This window comes from Chaetodon trifascialis, chromosome 11, assembly GCF_039877785.1.
Source record: "Chaetodon trifascialis isolate fChaTrf1 chromosome 11, fChaTrf1.hap1, whole genome shotgun sequence".
Lineage (NCBI taxonomy): Eukaryota > Metazoa > Chordata > Actinopteri > Chaetodontiformes > Chaetodontidae > Chaetodon > Chaetodon trifascialis.
In genome coordinates, this window is record NC_092066.1 from 25,391,342 (window position 1) to 25,408,737 (window position 17,396).

The window sequence follows — 17,396 nt, forward strand, 5'->3', positions numbered from 1 at the left end:
CATCGATGGATGACATTCATCCCCAAGATACCTGGGGCGGAGGGGGTGCAATCAGGGGGATCCTTCACCACCAGGATCCCACAACAGGGGATCACCTTACCACACAGCTCAACATCCAACTCCAGGTAGCCAATATATGGGATAGCAAGACCATTAGCTGCCCTGAGCTGTAGCCAATGACAGGAGAGGAGACAATCATTGACCCAGGGTGCACTGTTCCAAAAAAAAACTCTCTGTAATTGTGGACACCATGGACCCAGTGTCCACCAAGCATGGAACAGTGACCTCACTCATCAGGACATCAAGGTGTGGGCAAGATGACATTGAACTGGCCATAGTACCTATATGTGGGCCCATTGACTCCCCATCTGAGCTGCGGCTTGACGGCTCAGTGGGCTTCAGTTTTCCGGCTGGCTAGGAAAGTGGGAAGGCTCGGCCACATGAGGGAGTTGACCCGTGACAGAATTAGCCCGGGCACGAGCACGAGGGGGAACCCAATCGCCATCACAATCCCTGGCAAAGTGCCCCGGTTGTTGGCACCTGAGGCAAATCAAGGGGCCATTACGAGGACGCCGAGTCTGCAAAGATGCCACAGTCTGGGTGAGTTGGTTGAGCTGTTCCTGCTGACATTTGAAGAGCTCCTTCAACTCACCCAACTCTGACTGCGGTGGATTGACAAGCGGGGCTGGGCGAGCGCTGCCCTGCACCCCATACTGAAGGCCATATATGGAAGGGAGGGAATGGCTGCGCTCTCTAGCACCCCCTGGAAACCCCCTCCCGCTCGACGTATGACTGGGCACAACCATAAAGCTCCCTCAAAATGGTTAAAACCCTAGCTGGATCCCCTCGCTCTGCACTGGACCGGTACCTAATCTCCTCCCTAGCTTCCCCCTCCAAATGATCAAACAAAAAGAAGGCCTGGTCAGCAGTTGACAGGTGGCGGGCACGCATACAAGCCTGCACCTCCTCAGTCCATTCTGCTAGACTAACACCAGTTTTACCGTTGAACAAAGGGCATCTGCGATCCCTGGGGACAACCACCAGCCGTTCCGTCACAGCAACGCTGGCACCTGTCGAAGTAGCACTACTAGCTGAAACAGATGACACTGGGGAAGCTGTACTAGGAACGGCCTGCGGAGCCGCCCTCTCCTGCAGTAACTGCTCCTTATCTGCCTGAAGCTGCCGCACTAGGTCCCTAACCTGCTGCAGTTCTTCCTCCATAAAAAAGGGGAGCAACACCTAACCTTCCCAGAAAAACAATTTAGTCCTGACGTGGCAGGCTAACCTAGCTCCTGAAGCAACTTGCATGAAGCCAGAGCCGGAAACGATTGTATTGGGCTATATTCACCGCCACAGGGGAGAGACAACAACTGCCACACTGTAGAGTGAGGACAACAGCCGATATTAAGTCTATTACGCACAAGAACTCAATCTGCCACACTTGCTTTATTTAATTGTTCTGGACTGAATTGGACTGGACTATGTTACGCTGTTTAAATTCTGCTTGGGTGTACACCCCATGCCAGTCTGTAAATATAGGCTAAAACATCATGTTCCAGTTTTTTTTTTTTTTTTAATTCTTGCTTTCTACAATATTGGCTCATAGGAACTACAGTATTGTTAAGGTTAGGAAAAGATCATGGTTAGGAAGTGAACTCGGGCTTCCTGCATCAAAAGTAGACTTGCTACAGGTCCATAAATCTGACATGCCACAATCATTCATTTTAATTCCTGGCTTGTTACATAAAGCGCACACTACTTCCTACGTTGGCTCTGAATGGACATAGTGTTATGTTGCTCCCTAAAGGTGTGCTGGGCCAGAATTCACACCAACAGGGTATGGTGGTACTGAGCTGAAGTAAAACAATTTATACTTTATTATCCTTACAAAATATCAACTTGTAGGCTACATAAAGCTCTTAAGTTATAAAATGAAGTGTTTTTCTTACATTTTTGTGATAATTGTGTTTATGCTATAATATTACTTTCCAAGTAAACAAACAAAAATCTGAAACTAGAATTACTGCCATGTGGTTGTATGCCACCGCCACCCAGTCTAATTGCAGTTTACTTCCATGTCTGTCCAGACTCATATGCTATATGTAGGCAAGACTACGAAGGAATTTAAATTAAGGTATTAAGTGCATTTTTTGGCAAAACAGAAATTATCACTGTCACAATCACACTCATATATACTTTCATCCTCTCATATCATCATATGTATGATTAAAGTGAATAATTCCTACTAAAAAACATGCTGTCTTCACTTGGAATGCTATTACAGGAAAGTACAGAGGACTGATAGAGAGCTTCATCACATGGTGCAATGACAGTCACCTGAAGCTCAATATGAGCAGAACCAATGAGCTTGTGGTGGGCTACAGCTATATGTCTATTAGTGTGTAAGTTCTTTGAGAACTGAAAGAGTCAAACAGTCAGAACATTGTGTTGTGGGCTGAACTATTGTTGTTGTTATGTTATGTACACAACGTGGGACTGTCTCTGACCAATTCATTTTCCAGCCAGCCGCAACAGCAACTGTAGTTGTGGAGAAATAAAACATTCACACGGTTTCTGTTGCACCGTGTGCCTTCGCGTGAAATGTCCTGACACAAAGACAGCAAGCACAATAGCATGACAAAAAATAAATAAATAAATAAATAAATGACAATTCTATGAATGATGAATGAGAATGAGAATTTCATACTGTATTTGCTATCAGAAAAATAACAAAAGAAATGGGCATGCATAAATCCACAGTAGTGGTGGAAAAAAAAAAAAAACATTCTCAGGGTTTCTCTTGCACAAATGCTTTTACCACCCATGTAACATCATGAGTAAAGCCACTAAATGCCCCACGTTAGCAAATACAATCTCAACAGTACCCTTAGCATGGCAAGCTACATGGCTGCCCTGCAATAAAAATAACCTCGACAGGCACGGCACCAGGGTTTTAATTTTGGATGAGCCAAGTAATTTTGGCTGGGCCTTTTAATAACAGAAGTTAATACTCTTTGCCTTCCTTCGACAACTTCCAGCTAGTAATCTCTCTGAAACAGAAATGACTGATTTAATGCTTTGGCTGGCGACCAGTGCATCTGGTTGACAATTTTGAAAACTTTTTCTCAACATTTTCATGTGCGAACTGTGCAACCGCACAGAGCCTCGCACCACTAGGGGGCTTCGCACCTGCAATCCTGCTGTTTTGGTTTTTTGTTAATTTTTTTTTTTTATAAATACATTAGTTATATGTGATTTTGTCTGTTTCTGTAAGGTAACATTAAAAACAAACAAATAAATGAAAAACAAATCCAACAAATTAAGCATGTTTTTCATTGTCGCTATGTCATTAGGCCTCACTGAAGCATGTCTGAGTACGTCCGAATCTCCGGATGCACCGGACCTCTCCGCAGAGTTGCAGATACTTTGAGAGATAATCCCAAAAGGAACAACTACAGCACTGAAAACTGTTTCGTCCCTCAAAGGGATTGCAGGAACTTTCCCTAACTGTGAGACTGCAGTCAGGATCCCGTTGACTTTTCCAGTAATGGTGGCATCGGCTGAATAATTTGCACACCTCCATGTCACAGGACAGACTGTGTGGGCTTGCCCTGCTATCAGTTGAAAAGGACATTGCATCCAAACTGGGTTATAAAGATCTTATTGCTGAGTTTGCGGCCAAGAAGGCAAGGAAAGTGACTCTGACATGATCAGTTTCTGCACAATTTATGCCTGGTGAGTCCATCTTATTTGCTTATATATTGTTTATATATTAGAGTTACAGTGCAGTAAATATGTTGTGTATAGTTGCAATTAAAATGAACGTATATTATAATGAAAAGTGTCCAAACCTACTTCTTTAAAATGTCAAGATGCCGAAAATAAAGTGGCTGAGCTGACTTGATGTAAAGCCACAGTTGCACAGTTGACCCCCCCCCTGAGAAAAATAGTAAAAAGTCATAGCTGAGATGTGTATGATTACGCTGTATTATTCTACTTGATAAAAACGTATTGCAGCGGAATTATGCGTACAGTACAACTAGAATAGCTGTGTCTGTGTGACTGTTATTCATGCGCAATTGCGCATCCATGTCAAAGAGCAGGGCCTCGCATTTCAAGTTCGCACAAGGCCTCACACCCCCCTGCAATGGCCCTGTCTGTGACAGATTGTATTTATTACAAGTGGCAGATGCAGGTATACTGCTGAGATCATGTGAAAATAAGGCATGTATCGTATCTGATTATTTTGTATCGTATCTAATTATTTTTGCTGTGGAATGTGCAGCCCAATAAATCCATTTAGATATATCACAGTGCTAATGTGGAGAAGCAAAATACATCATGGATTTTGAGGACTGAAATACCTCATCCCATTAATTTGTATTTTTGGCTTAATAAGAGCAAACATTTGGTGCTAATTTTCTATACACGTCTAACTTCAATATGAAAGCTTCTTTTTGACTGGTTTGGTGATGGTGTTTTATTTGTTTTTCCTTGTTCATTGTAACATTCGATTCTATAGTGGTTTCTATAACAGGGTTTGCGCAGTTAAGGGAGGGAGATCATTACATGTATTTGTTATACATGGTTTTTGTACATCAGAGGTAGAGTGGAGAAAGGCAGCGAATTCCTAAATGCCAGGATGCCATAGATGAAAAACATCTACATTCAGCCACCTGTTAAGTCTTCAAGTGCCTACCACAACTACAGATCCAGAATTTCTGTTTTACTCATGGTAGTAGTCAGTGCAAAGTATGTCTTTGTTTATGCCAATGTCAGTATTTAGGAAAGAATATCAGATGAAGGGACCACAGGCTGCCACAGACAGAGGTCTTCTGAACGAGAGCCACTACCAGGGACCAACATAACCATGCCATAACCATAACAGTTGTTGTTGTTGTTGTTGTTGTTGTTGAAGCATTCTTCTCTTGATTGATAAGGTAAACCTGAAGCAAGGACACTGTCGAGGCAAGGCACATTTGGAATAGTGATGGGAATTTCGGCTCTGTCTCTCTCAGTCCCTCCTGAACTGCTATCCAACAAGTTATGCAATTTACAGGTAACATTTTGAGGATAGGACAAGCAATGTGAAGCTCCAGCTTAGGCAAAATGATAAGTAACTCCAGTTAATCTAGCACATTTTAACCTTCTAGATCATACAAGGCTGACAGAAACTGTATCACAGTTAAAATCCACAACATGCTGCCTTGATACTCTGCCAACAAACTTTTTTTAGAATGTTTTTAATTGCATAGCTCCAGGTGTGTTGCAGATAATAAATAATTCTCCTCAGTCTGGTCAGTTTCCCCAGGGCTTGAAAACTGCAGTAATAAAATCTCTCCTAAAAAAGACTAATCTGGATGCTTCAGTAATAAGTAACTACAGGCCAATATCAAATCTTCCCTTTCTAGGAAAAATTACTGAAGGGGTTGTTTTTCAGTAAACGCATACTTTCATGATGCAGAACAATTTTTTAATGCATTTCAGTCTGGATTTCGTCCACACCACAGCTCTGAGACTGTACTTACTTACTTACTTTGTAAGTTTTAAATGACATATGCTTCCAAAACCTCAGTCTTAGTATTATTAGATCTCAGTGCTGCCTTTGATACAGCTGATCATGACTTACTTCTTGACAGACTGGAAAAGTGGGTGGAACTTATTCTATTTACAAGATAGGGCCTACTTTGTGTCAATTGGTGAGCATGTGTCAAAAACGAAAAAAGATAATGTGTGGGGTGCCACAAGGGTCCATTCTCGGACCACTTCTTTTCAATATCTACATGATGCCCCTAGCTCAGATTATGGAGCATCATAATATTTCTTATCATATTTATGCAGATGATACAACTTTATATTTCTGTCATCACATGACTACAGATCACTACATTGGCTTCCTGTGAGTCAAAGAATAGACTTTAAAACCTTGCTGTTGGTCTACAAAGCATTAAATGTTCTAGGACCAAAATATATTCTAGATTTATTAACTCCATATGAAGTATCCAGACCTCTCAGGTCATCAGGGACAGGTCTATTGTGTGTTCCCAGAATCAGAACCAAACAAAAGTGAAGCAGCTTTCAGTTATTATGCTCCTCACCTGTGGAACATTCTCCCTGCACACCTGAAGTCTGCACCAACTGTCAGTTCATTTAAATCAGGGTTGAAAACATTATTATTTGCTACAGCTTTTACTGAAAGTAAATATATCTGCTCAATGGTTTTAATCATTCTAAATGCTAAAGTATTGTCTTTTACTGGCTTCCGTTTTTAATTTTCCTTTAAATGTATTTTATTTTAATTTAATTTTTCTATTCTCTTCTAATATCTTTCTTTCTTTCTTTCTTTCTTTCTTTCTTTCTTTCTTTCTTTGAAATGTGTTTTCTATTTCTGATTTTAATGTATTTTTATGCTTCTGTAAAGCACTTGCCTGGTGTATGAATTGTGCTATACAAATAAATTTGCCTTGCCTTGCCTCGCCTTGCCTCTTTTAAGAGAGCTGGCTCTTTTGGCTCCCAAGTGGCTCAGATTTTAATGTAAAATTATGTGTAAAATTAATTACTAATGTACAAAGCATACTTTATATCAAATTTTACTGCATTTCCTGGGCTAATTTTTCACTTTTCCAGCGTTTTATTTGTCGCTGCTCTGTGTGTGTGTGTGCTGTGTGCGTGTGTGTGCGCGCTGTGTCTGTAACCCCAACTCCTCCCCCTCCTGTACACACAGAAGCCACCACACATCATGTAGCTGACCAATCACGTGCGGCTTGAATGGAAAAAATGTCGAGGAAAAAACAAAAAAATCCCCAAAGTGGCAGGAGCCAGCTCCAATCATTCACTTCAAAGAGCTGGCTCTGAGAGCCGTTTCGTTTGCGACCGACACATCACTAATTCAGAATTTTGGCCAACAGACAGAGAACTCCCCTCCATGCCAGTGAGCAGGGCATGGAATGCTGCAAACACCAGCAGTTGAAGGCGTTCATGTATATATTTCCTGGCAGGAAAATATGACTTAGTTTTGGACACCTTTATGTCACCTGATGAACCTGTTCCCTTGCATTAAAACATGAGTCACTCATGGGCATACTTGGCTTTTGCACAATGTGTAAAATTAATACATTCCTGGCGTGTGTTTGAAGAATGGATGAGAAATTTTCAGAAATGTAAGCTTTTATGGAAATTCCATGTCATGTGACATCCACAGTACTTGCTTTGCTTTCCTTGTCTCATTGAAATCTCACTTCAATTCAATTCAATTCAATTCAATTCAATATTCCTTTATTAGTCCCACGAGGGGATTTTTTTTTTTTTCCAATTCAAATACTCTTGCATGAGCAAGTCTCCTTAGCATGAATAAATAATTCACAAACATAGCTGCCACTTTGAAATGTGCAAATACAGCAGAGCAGCTTAATCACAACACAGCTGGTTAACTTAAATGGTCAAAACAAATGGCTTTGACGGTATGTGACTGCTATCTAATCAGAGTAACACTGAAACATTTCACAATGAACAGTCTGGCCCTAACACAATAAACAATAAAGAGAGGTAAAGCAACTGTGTTCACAGGATTTTACAGCCATTCTTTCCCAAACATATGGCTCTCGTGCTGCCGTCACTGACATGGATGGATAGATTCTGATTAGGGATGCACATGGTTAACTGTTTAACCGTTAACCGATAACAGGAACGTTAACCGATTAATACTAACGGTCAATTTTGTTTTTTAGCTACGTAAGTCAATCAACTCATTGGGGCGTGTCGAGTTCGTAAATTCGTGGCTATTACAATGGACTGCTGGACCGCGCTCACAACAGAGAGCTACGTGACAATTACATGACACTATATCGATGAGTACTGGAAAGTTAATTCTGCCGTCCTGTTAACGCAGAGCATGCCAGGTAGACGCACAGCTGATAACCTCACAGCTAAACTGGTTGATGCAGTGGAGACTTAGTGGGAAAGTGTCTGCATGCGTCCACGACAACGCGCAACATCGTGGCAGCCAACTCTCCCGGACGGGTCAGCTGGGACTCGATCCCCTGTTTTGCACATACACTGCAGCTGGCGGTAAATGACGGATTTAATGTGTTTGTGCATCGTGTTATTGTTGCAGCGGGGCTGCTTGTCAGGCACTTCAACCACAGCACACCTGCATGCAAGGCACGGGAGGCCAAACACGACCAAATGCAACTTCCGAAGCACCAGCTTATTGTGCGCAATTACGCACAAAACACACGTTACCATCCATCCATCCATCCATCCATTGTCTTCCGCTTATCCGGGGCCGGGTTGCGGGGGGAGCAGTCTGAGCAGGGACGCCCAGACTTCCCTCTCCCCGGACACTTCCTCCAGCTCTTCCGGGGGGATCCCGAGGCGTTGCATTGAATATTACTTTTTTTATCTCCAGACACGCCGCGGGTCGTCGAGGTTTACAGTAAAATGGTTCAGATAAACATTGAGCTCCATCAGAACTGTTTAAAAATCTGATTTCAGAAGCGTGAATCAGAACACACAATCAAAAAAATCACCAGCGCGCTCGCTCTCGACATAATTTAAAAAGCAATAGGAGACGATTGAAGCCTACAGTACTGGTAATTATCTAAATCTTGTAGCTTTTTTTTTTTTTTTACATTTTAGATGAGTAATCTAACTATTTGCCGTCACTGTAAATCTGCAGTTTGGACCGGACAGCGCCGAGTCAGTGACTCTCTGATTCCAACCTTTCCTTACATGGAAAGCCTTGTCGGAATGGTGGGACGTTTGTGTGTCGGAATAGCGGTATTTCGGGATGGTGATATGTCTAAATGGTGGTATGTCGGAATGGCAGTATGTCGGAATGTCGGAATGGCAGCATGTAAGGGCATTTAAATCTTATCGGTTAACGGTTATTAATCATTAAAGGGCGTCGGTTAACGGTCATAAAAAAAAATTAAAAATTAATTCTGATACTAAGCTGGTTGATTTTTCTGACTTTTTTTGTCCCTGCCACACTTGCATCTTGGTCACTGGCTCCTTGATTAGCTTAATTTCTGTTAATTCCAGTGTTTCAGGCACATTCTTTAAATTACAGCTTTCTTAGTTTTACGTTCAACAGATCACCTGTCCTTTGACTTCTGTTTGGCCTTGGTATAATGCAATGCTTCAGAGCAATTGACACTGACCTGACCATGGTGGGATGATGAGGTTTCCGGTGAGATCAATGGAGTTGACAGCCTTGATGCGTTTGTCTGCAGATCAACAGTTCAGGTTGTGAAGCAGAGGTAGATGTCTCGGGCACATCATCCTCTGTCTCCTGGTCTTGAATACCTCTGTCACATCTGTACTGCTGAGATCCAAGTCATCCAACTGTAATAAAACATATAAACATAAAGAAAAACATATATATTATAACAATTTCACTGTTCCTCTTCAGGTTAAGGTTAATTTGAGATAAGACCAAATAGTTATGCCATTAGGTGGTCGGTTTTGTTATCATGAATCCCAGAGCACACACACAACTGGAGGTTCACTGCCCCAATAATTTCACTGTTTCCTTACACAGACACTAAAATACCATTTATCAGAGGGTTTCACTTTCTCTGTTATATATCTGTCTCTCTCTTCATTCGAAATTTGTTCTGTGACACATCCTGCTCAGGAAGGACTGCATGTTGTAAAACATATTCTATCACTCAGTTTTTTCCATTTACTGTGACAGTAGCTTGTTTCAGATACTGAGTCTTTTGTACAACCTGTCATCCTCCACTACTCCTGTTTCTCCTTCCTGGATTGGATCGCTGTGCCTCTCATTGCCTGCTCCTCACCATTAACTGACCACTCATACTGACACTTGGCTATTACTCTGTATTACAGACTTGTTGGACACTTTACCGCTCTCTCCCTCACTTATTTTCTCCTTACATCTCCAGCTCCACTCCAACTCTGACAAGGGCGATGGTTCTGTGAGATACATCCTGTCTGGTGAGGGGGCTGGGTCTATCTTCATAATTGACGAGACATCGGGTGACATCCACGCAGCCAAGAGCTTGGATCGAGAGACGAAGTCCCAGTATGTCCTACACGCAAGGGCCATTGACTGGCGGACAAACCGCTCACTGGAAGCAGAGTCAGAGTTCATCATAAAGGTCCAGGATGTCAATGACAATGCTCCAACATTCTCTGATGGACCATTCTCAGCCACTGTGCCTGAGATGTCTATTGTTGGTAAGCCAGGAGCATTTCACACTCTTGTCTAATAATAGACACACACTGACTTATTCGAACACACAGGTGTAAAGTCTACCAGTAAGCCATGATAGTTAATCAGCATGCACAGTTGCAGAGTCTTGGAACTGACTTACATAAATGGAATACAGTAATTGTTAATGTTTTTATACTTTTTATGCTTTTACCCTGTTTTTTATGGTATGGAATGTCAAATTGTGTGCTCTAAAGAAAATAGCCTATAAGGTCTATTCAGCAGAAAAAATATACTGTCGAAATGCATGGCAGTATTCAAGTATTTACAATCCTAAATCCAAAAAAGCTGGGATGCCATGTAAAACTATGCCATGTATGTTAAATGTACAGATCTCCTTCTGACCAGCAGTATGTTCATTTGGAAAACAGCCTGTGCAGCAAATGCAGCGAACACAGCGCCTTAACATTTCTGCATTTCTGGCAGTGAAGCAGGGAATTTTATTGAAGTAAGAAATACAAGAAAAAGGACTGCTGCAGTAGGATAACTGGTTCAGTAAATAAATTTCCAACAAAATTACACTGGACAAAATATGAACAACTGACTGGCCTTGAAGAAATTAATAGTTCATTAATAAAAGAGGTATCTAACTGTATTCTTGAATCTGTCACTCATTTTTTAAAAAGATGTTAGAAAAGCAAAACCCTGTGGAAATTGATCACTATATATATATATATTCCACTGTACTTTTTCACAAGTTTTGGTGGTATTAATTTATGCAAGAATTATTGTGCATGTAAATGACAATGGCATCTTTGCACCAATACAGTTTTAAAAAAAAAAAGTATTATGCCTACATGGACAGCCCCTAAGGCAACATGTAGACAAAATATGCACAACGATGAAGTCCAAAATAGTAAAGCATAAATAAATCTGAATGTGATAATTTGCTAATTATTTCTGACATATACTTGAAAACTGTACAAACACAATATATTTTGTATTTCACCTGATGAACTTCATTGATTTTTGTAAATATCTGCTTATTCTGAATTTGAACACATTTAAAAAAAAGTTGGGACAGGAGCAACTAAAGACTGGGAAAGATGTGGAATGCTCCACCTGTTTGGAACATTCCACAGGTAAACAGGTTGATTGGTAACAGGAGATAGTATCATGATTGCTTATGAAAGGGGCATCCTGGAAAGGCTCAGTCGTTCACAAGCAAGGATGGAGCAAGGTTCACCACTTTGTGAACACATGATTGTATAAAGGATGTTTGGATGACTTTGTAAAACGACAGTTACATATGTAACTACGGTTCTATGAATCCTGGATGACCGCCAGAAGCGGTGCCTTAAGCACTGAATGACTCCGTCTCGCACATGCGCAGGTCGAGATGTGATACCAACAAAGTCATCTGTGAGTGACCCCCTGACAACCCCAGACAGACTATAACTTTGGTGTCGTCAGAGGATCTGTTCCTGCAGAATTCTCACGAAGCAACAAGGATTCTGAGTGACTGAACACTCTGTCGGTCATCCAGAATTCATAGAACCGTAGTTACATACGTAACTGTCATTCTATGTCATCCTTCCGGACCGCCAGAGGCGGTGCCTTAAGCACTGGATGACCATTACCAACAAAGTAATGAGGAATCCAAAATACATACCTCATTGACTGGAAGCAGAAGAACTTGGTAGGAGGACCACACCCAGTGGGTGAGGAGAGGCAATGTTTACTCAATAGAACCTTGCAAAAGTGCTTGGTGATGCCCACGAGGCTGCATGACAAATGACGTCCATGATCCAGTGAGACAGACGCTGTTTGGAGAGAGCACAATCTTTCTTAGGACCACCAAAACACACAAAAAGCTGGTCCTACTGGCGTATACCCACAGTACTGTCCACATGCAGTACACAGGACACAACAGCACCGACTTCTCGTCCCCTTCCCCTACTGGCGGGTCAAACCGAGTCAGCTGGATAGGCTGATTAAGGTGCGAGTTTGACAAAACCTTAGGCAAGAATGCAGGATTTGGCCATAAGGTGACCCCTGAACGGTCTGAGTTCCACCGCAGGCAAGAACTGCTGATCGACAAGGCATGAAGCTCGCTAACACGTTTTGCCGAGGTGATAGCGAGGAGGAAGGCAGTCTTCACTGACAACCACCGTAGGCCTGCCTGTGCCAGGGGCTCAAAGGGTGGCGAGCATAGAGCATCCAGCACCAACAGGAACAGAACCCATTGGCATGCCCTGTAACATGAAGGCCCTTTTCTCCATGGAGACAGAGCAAGGAGGCAGTGGAATGACACCCTTATCTTCCTGTGCCTGTGCCACTTGGCATCCAAGTGAAAGCTGTTCAGCCACCGTTGAAGAGGGTGAAGTGACAGCAAGCCCAGAGGAACAACGGTTGTGGCAGCTGTCAACTTGCTCAGGAGGCTCAGATACTGCACATAGGGCAACCACCTGCCCTGCCGGAAGAGGGGAAGGAGGTGGTGGATGTTGTCCACCCGCTGAAGTGATGGACAAGCCTTCATGGTTGCAGAGTCCAGAGCCACACCGAGGAAGGTGATACTCTGGGAGGGGATCAGACAGCTCTTTTTGATGTTCACCCTGAACCCAGCCAGGCTACGTGAGCCAGAAGAGTAGCCATATCCTGCACCACTTGAGACTGGGAAGGTGCACACACCAACCAGTCGTCTAGATATGGAAGGATCTTCGTGCCCCGCGACTGCAGGGGAGAGAGGGCTGCTGCCACACAGCGGGTGAGAGACCAAAGGGTAGCACCCTGAACTGAAAATGATGGCCTTGAAAGGCAAACAGAAGGAATTGCCTGTGGTGAGGTATGATGGGAACATGAAAATAGGCATCCTTCAGGTCGATGTAAGTAAACCACTCCCCTTTGGCAACCACATGCAGAACCTCTGCCATGTTGAGCATGTGAAATGGCATGACCTTCAAGAATCTGTTGAGGCCCCTGAGATCGAGGATGGGGCGAAATCCACCATCTGTCTTTTCCGCCAGAAAGTATGTCGAGTAGTATCCCCCGGGCTGTGACAGGGGATCTACCAGCTTGATGGCACCCTTGACCAGGAGGGCAGACAGCTCTTGGTCGAAGGCTAAGGCTTTTGCCGGGCAGGGGGCCGGCATCGGAACTGCAGTTTGTACCCCTGGGCTAGGGTGGACACCACCCAGGGGTCCAAGATGTAAGCAGCCCAATAACGGAGCTGCTGCTGGGAAAAGCAGCAGACAACCGGCCCCCGGAACTTCAGACCAGGGTGGACATCACACGCCCTAGCTCCCTGGTCATTAGGGCGAAAGCCTGCAGGGACGCATCACTAAAATCATGAGCTGATGTGTCTTGTGTAGTCTCCTGAAGGCAGGCTGAGAGGGCGAGCATGAGGTGTGACATTGAGTTACCGATGCGTCTCATACGAGCCGCTGCATCATAGGCTTTGGAAAGCAAATCATCTGTGACACGCCACTGGGGTGAAGGACACCTCGCATTCAACCTCAGGGCCTCATCAGGAGAGACTATGAGTGCAGCCACCATCGGCTCAACAGCTGGCCAAACTTGGCCACATGACAGCCTGTGAGCGTCAGTTAGGCCTTCTGGTGAGGGGACACCACCAAAAAGTCGTTCCACCTCAGCCAGTCTTGCAGCCCTCACTGCCCAGGGCATGAAGCTGCAGTTTATGCAGGGGTCCTCTGAAAGACCTTCTCTCAGGTGCGCGAGGCCAAGACATGAGGGGCAAAGGTCATGACCGTCCTCAGGCTGCAGAGGAGCCATACAGGTGGTACGAGAGTGAGAAGTCATCATAATGGCAGCCACCAATTATCAAGAACCACAATTAAAAAACAATGTATGCTGGGAATGGGAGCAAAAAATGCGACTTCCCAACAAAGTTGCAAAGAGAACCAAAGGAGGTTACAATAAAAGTAACTCAATGACAGTACTACAAAAACAAGTGAGCCAAATAAGGAATGCTGTGACTACAAAACAGCACACACATAATTGAGTCGTTCCAAAAATAAACAGATTAGCACAGCAAGCACCGTTGCTAACTCCAAATCAAGAAGGCACGCTGCAAAAGTGCAAGGTACAACCGCATCCTTACCAAAACAATCAGATTAGCTCAAGCAAAAGCACTGCTGCTAACCATAACCAGACAGAACAAACACAACTATGCTGGGAGAGGGAGCGAAAACACAGCCGTCACCAACACATCTTTACTGCAAAGCTGCGAAACAAAACAGGTACAACCAAAGTTGCTACCAAATAATAAAAGTTAGCTCAAGAGGACACACTGCTGCTAACTGTAAAAATAACAGAGCACAACTAAGCTGGGAGAGGGAGCAAAAACACTGCCGTCACCAACAAAGTACAATATGCGCTGATTAGTGGTACTTTACCAGTCGAGTCCAACCGTAAAATGAGGATGATCCAAAGAAAGGAGCGTCCGCGATGCCAGTGAGACAGCACACAATGCCTCCCGGAGGGACAGCTTGCCGCAGCCCTTGGAGGGCGAGCACCTCGCAGCTCCGACCAGCAATGAGCGGTCACAAGGCTACCGGCGACAAGCTGCTAATACTTTACTTCCAGCTACTGCTAACTAGCCACAGTTAAGTAACGGTGATAATTAGCTCCAAGCTAATGCTACGGCCGTAGCACACCTGCAAAGCGAGAAAAACAAAGGAACAGATCCTCTGACAACACCAAAAGTTATAACCTGTCCGGGGTTGTCAGGGGGTCACTCACAGGTGACTTTGTTGGTATTGCCTCTCGACCTGCGCATGCGTGAGACGGAGTCATTCAGTGCTTAAGGCACCTCCTCTGGCGGTCAGGAAGGATGAAATAGAACTGTTGTCAGCACAGTTTGTTTGTAAGTGGTTGCATGTGCAGAACATACAAGGGAGCAACATTGTTTATGTCATTACTCTACATTGTGATCTGGTTGCATCTTGGATTACAGATTGACACATCCACAAACAGTTGGCCCTGAACAGAAATTTTGTAAATGTGACCTGGAACCCCACAAAGTAAGGTAGAAAGCTAATAACATGCTCATTGCCTTCAAATGTAATGCTTGGTAACTACTGTAGGTAGTAAGTTAGTTAGCCAGACATGCTAAAAGTTACAGTTTAGGTTAAAGCAGATTAAAGACAAAGTTTAATCCATTCCTCACATTTGTTCTTCCATTTTTGTTTTTTCAAAGACTACTTAAAAGATGCCACCCTGTAAACCCTTCCAGGTGTCACTCTTCTTAGAGCCTCATGCACACTTCATCATGTGTAGAAATGCCAAGCTTGTTCCGAAGAGGAGCTCAGCAAAGGGGTTATGTAGTTAGTTTAAAACAAAAGCCTTTTTACAGTACAGAGTATTGCTAGGCATAGCTGCAAATTCTGCACAATGCACAAAGTGTGCATGAGTTTACGCATTGCCCTAGCAGGAACAGAGACTGGATGATGCATGCACATAGATACCCTGTGCAAACAAAGCAGTTGTCTTTCAGATTTCTCATAATAAGAACTTGTCTAAAAAAAAAAAAGAAAAAAGAAAAGAAAAATGGTCTCCAAATTTTAAGTGTTCTGAACATGTTGTAGTAAAATCACAGTGAAAACACAAACACCATGAGGCATGAGTTTAAAAAAAATAATTTTGCATTCGTGTGTAACCCCCAGTTACCAGAGCCCTATGAAATAGGTCATTAATACAAGAAATACAATGTTAAACAGTGATGATATGGTTCCCATTTAAGTCAAAAGAAGAAAAAAAAAAGTAAAGGTTCTTCCCGTGCATGCGTGAGTTCTCCCCGGGTACTCCGGCTTCCTCCCACAGACCAAAAACATGCTCATTAGGTTGATTGGTGACTCTAAATATCCCCCAGGTGTGAGTGTAAGTGTGAATGGTTGTGTGCTTGTGCCCTGCGATCGGCTGGCGACCGGTCCAGGGTGTACCCCACCTCCCGCCCGTTGACAGCCGAGATATGCTCCGGACCCCCCGTGACCCCGAAAGGCATAGAAAATGGATGGATGGATGGATGAATCTGGTCGGACAACCTGACTGTCAATCAATATTTAAGTTGACTGATTGACATCACCCACGTCTATCAAAGGGCTACGCCCACCCTTTATGTAGCTGAGAGTGCACTACTGCACGTCCTTTTGCTAACTGACCAGCAAGCGAAGTAGATGTGTGTCGGAGAAGAAGTTGACTGAGATGCTAAAATGTCAATTGTAGCTTGCTGTGAAATTAATAGGGGGCTAACAAACTGTTAAGCACAATGAAATAGTGTGGCAGTGTGTTAAATGCTGGCAGTGGCCGACGTTTGTGACAGTTGTGCTAGCATTGGCGCATTAGCATCGGCACGCTAGCCGCATCGTGTTTGCTGCGCCGTGTTGGCCATGTTGCGTTAGCATCGGCGCACTAGTCATGTCGCGCTAGCATCGGCGCACTAGTCATGTCGCGCTAGCTGCGTCATGTTAGCTATAGTAGGCCTCTCTAGTTGCTAATGGTAGCTCTGTCACCCACGAATGTTAAGCTGCTAAATAATTTGTATGTGAGCTAATGTTGCTAATGTTAAGCTGAACTGATGTTTAGCTGAGTTGTTGAGTTAAAAATATGTTTTATTAGCCATCCTGGGACTGAAATGATCCGTTATTAGCTCAAGCTTAAGTGAGCTCAAGCTGGATCTATACACTGTGTGGGTAATTGTCATAAAAATTTAATTATTGGCTCTAAAGGAAATATGACATTACAAACTGATAAAGTATGAGTGACAATTTTATTCTGTTGAAGCAACCGGTTGCAAGGAATGTTACATGGATATTATAACATTTGTTACATTAGAAATAACCACACCAATGCTGTGGTGATGTTAAGGTAAAAAACAAACAAACAAACATTTGGGCAGTGTAGTGACAGTTTTCCTGGCTCTCTCTCTCTCTCTCTCTCTCTCTCTCTCTCTCTCTATATATATATATATATATATGTATATATATATATATATACATACACACACATGTGTGTATAAAAAATACAAAAATATCACGTTATTAAGGCGTTAACGCAAATCTATTTTAGCTGCGTCATTTTTTTTAATTGCGCGATTAACGTTCTTTGTGACCTAGTGAACTTGTAGTTTTTTTTATAAGCTGTGACCACTGCTAGTAACATTACAAAAACTACAGGATCCGATTGTAAACCAGAAACAAAA

General features: G+C 43.2%; 1 protein-coding gene across 1 annotated transcript in view; it reads left to right on the forward strand.

Moving 5' to 3' along the window:
• Positions 1-17,396, forward strand: part of LOC139338461 (cadherin-18-like) — a 252,805-nt gene that overhangs the window by 80,695 nt on the left and 154,714 nt on the right. Inside the window, exon 3 of the mRNA XM_070973476.1 lies at positions 9,909-10,203. Coding sequence (XP_070829577.1) covers positions 9,909-10,203 — 295 coding nt within the window. The remainder of the gene's footprint in view (positions 1-9,908; positions 10,204-17,396) is intronic.